The sequence below is a fragment of the Corvus brachyrhynchos genome, unplaced genomic scaffold (genome assembly GCF_000691975.1).
Source record: "Corvus brachyrhynchos isolate BGI_N302 unplaced genomic scaffold, ASM69197v1 scaffold409, whole genome shotgun sequence".
NCBI classification, from domain to species: Eukaryota; Metazoa; Chordata; class Aves; order Passeriformes; family Corvidae; genus Corvus; species Corvus brachyrhynchos.
This window is the reverse complement of record NW_008246059.1, coordinates 1,485,087-1,487,541: the sequence shown is the minus strand read 5'-3', so window position 1 is coordinate 1,487,541 and position 2,455 is coordinate 1,485,087. Positions and strand designations below refer to the sequence as shown.

The 2,455-nt window shown below is 42.1% G+C and overlaps 1 protein-coding gene across 1 annotated transcript in view; it reads right to left on the bottom strand.

Moving 5' to 3' along the window:
* The window catches only part of LOC103623579 (interferon alpha-inducible protein 6), a 4,179-nt gene extending 2,643 nt beyond the window's left edge, over positions 1–1,536 (bottom strand). Inside the window, exon 1 of the mRNA XM_008642690.2 lies at positions 1,314–1,536. Within this exon, the coding sequence (XP_008640912.1) occupies positions 1,314–1,461 (148 nt within the window). The 5' untranslated portion in view covers positions 1,462–1,536. The remainder of the gene's footprint in view (positions 1–1,313) is intronic.
* Between the last annotated feature and the right edge of the window lie 919 nt (positions 1,537–2,455).

Sequence of the window (2,455 nt, the reverse complement as noted above, 5' to 3'; positions counted from 1 at the left end):
CCTGCTGAATATTCAATAAACATTTTATTTAGCAACCTAAACTCACTGATCGAATCATACAAAGTAAAAATTAAAAAATGCCTCACAGGAGTCACATGCAGTATGTCTCTGAATGACCCTTCTGTCACTTATTCCCTCACTGTCTAGAGAGTCTCACTCTATGAATAATATTGGCAGCAATGTAAATCACATCTTAAAAAAAAATCCAACTTATTTCCTCTCAGTCAAGCTTAACACATTTTTTGCTATTAAGAGATGCCCTGAATCTGAACCCTGGCCAACTCACCTGGTCAACCACCCATTTTATGGCTGGAGAAGTCATGTTCAGCTCCATCCTTCAGATTTCTACCTGCTGATTATGGAAGTAGTAGACCAGTGGTAGGCCAATATGTCAGAGATGCCCGCTTATAATCAGCCTGCTGGTTGGCATACCCTTGAAACATGGGACATGCGGGTCCAAGACCCTGAAGCCAGAAAGGGTTTTGGAGCCTCTATCCAAGGTCAGAGAGCTAATTACTGTGCTGCTGGGTGAAGTGTGATTGCATGGGGCACTCTGTTCTGTGCAGTCATGCCTGCTCAGAGGATGCCTGCTGAATCAGGTCACACAGGCAGGTCTGGCAGGGAGAATACCTTGTGCACAGATCCCACGGGATCTGGGGTTAAACAAGTGCCACGCTGCTGGGATTCATCCGGTCAGGGAGTGCTCCATGCAAGCAGCAAAACAGCAAACATCTGCAGGGTTAGCTCATGTGAAAGGCAGCTCTGCCTCATTTTAGTACTTAGATAGGGGCTGTCAAGGATGTGTATACATTCCCTTCATGAATTCGCCTCTTGGACTGCAACTAATTTCTGTCCTCTACAGAGTTTGCATAAGGTTTTAGTTCTCCCTGTATGGATGAATGTGAGTAAAGAGCAAAGGAAATCTGGTAATTTATATTAAATGTAGGTACACAGATCACGTCCTTGTATAAGTGCATCATTGCTTGTTGCTACCATGACTCTTCATATTATTGATGATTCCTGGCAGAATGGAGAGATAGCACAAACTTCAAATAAACACTGTCCAAAATCTCATGAATACCATGTATGTATGTGTTCATTCATGCATAGTCTGTACATACACAGAAAACACCCTCAATAATATCCCACTCACAGCACACAGTTAAACAGAGGAATCTTTTTTCTTAAGTGAAATACAGGTATGTAGGAGAGAAGAGATTATTTGGCAAGCTTTATTTTCAAGGAGAATAAGTTGTCTGATCCTATGCACTATCCACAAAACCACACACACACACACACAGAATTGCTCATACCCATTCCCTGGAGAGTAGAAGTGGGGCCTCCAGAAGGCACACCTCCCCCAGAGGATCTCGCTTCGTGGGACATCATTGATGAAGCAAGGGATCCTGCTGCGATCCCAGAAGGAGTGAATCCAGCGTTGCGGACGTTCTGGTCAGACATAGTGCTGTCTGCTGGTGAGAATTCCAGTGGAGCACTCAGGGAATGCTCAATCCATCCTTTTATACACTTTCCAGCTGACAGTGAAGAAATGAAACTGCTGCCAAGATAAGGAAGAATAGAAACTGAAACTTATCCTCAGCCAGGAAACGAAACTGAACTTTGTCAATAGGCTTTTTTATTGCTGTTGTCATGTTGGAATTTAGGCAAACCAAGTAATTTCCCCTTATGATACTAAAATCATGAGAGCATGTGTGGCACCTGATGTGGCTGAAAGCTTTGCTTCTTCACTCTTTTCCATTGCACCCTATTGAATTGCACCTGTAGAAGATACTGCCTTGTTTTAAGAATTCATACAACTCTGAGTAAAGACAAGAGCCAAAAATGCAGTAAAGTGGTGGCATGCAGAGACTTCAGATGGGCTGGTTATCGTACCCAGAATTCAGCTGTGATACAACTACCCCTGAAAACACAGAGCTGGAAATCAGAACCCAACAAACAATGGATGGTTGGAATTAATTTCTATATGGAAGGAACTGTGAGAGGACCTTGTGTAGTATGAGCAGATTGACACAGATGTTTTGTTCTTCCTCACACAAGTCCCACTAAAGCAGAACCTCTGTCTTTAATGAACAGGCCTTTGCAAATGGCACACATGCCTTTATCACAGCTTTTCTTAGCCGGGAGTTTAAATAAGGCTCATTAAAAATCCATGGACCTGCCTAAGGTAAAGAAGAATATTTGATTAGGTCACACTACCACAGGAATGGCTCTCAAAGAGGAAATATACAGAATAAAACTATAGCATTTTCACAATAGTGTAATATCTATGTCTTGTACAGGGTGGGTTATAGAACAAAGGATATGAAATCTGTTCCTCTCTTCTTATATGTGCTATTTATCTGAGCAGTGGAATATCTGGCCCATGTACCCCTAAGCAGCAGTGATCTTTTAACTCTTTTCTTTCATTCAACTTTTCTTTAGTTCATATATGCTA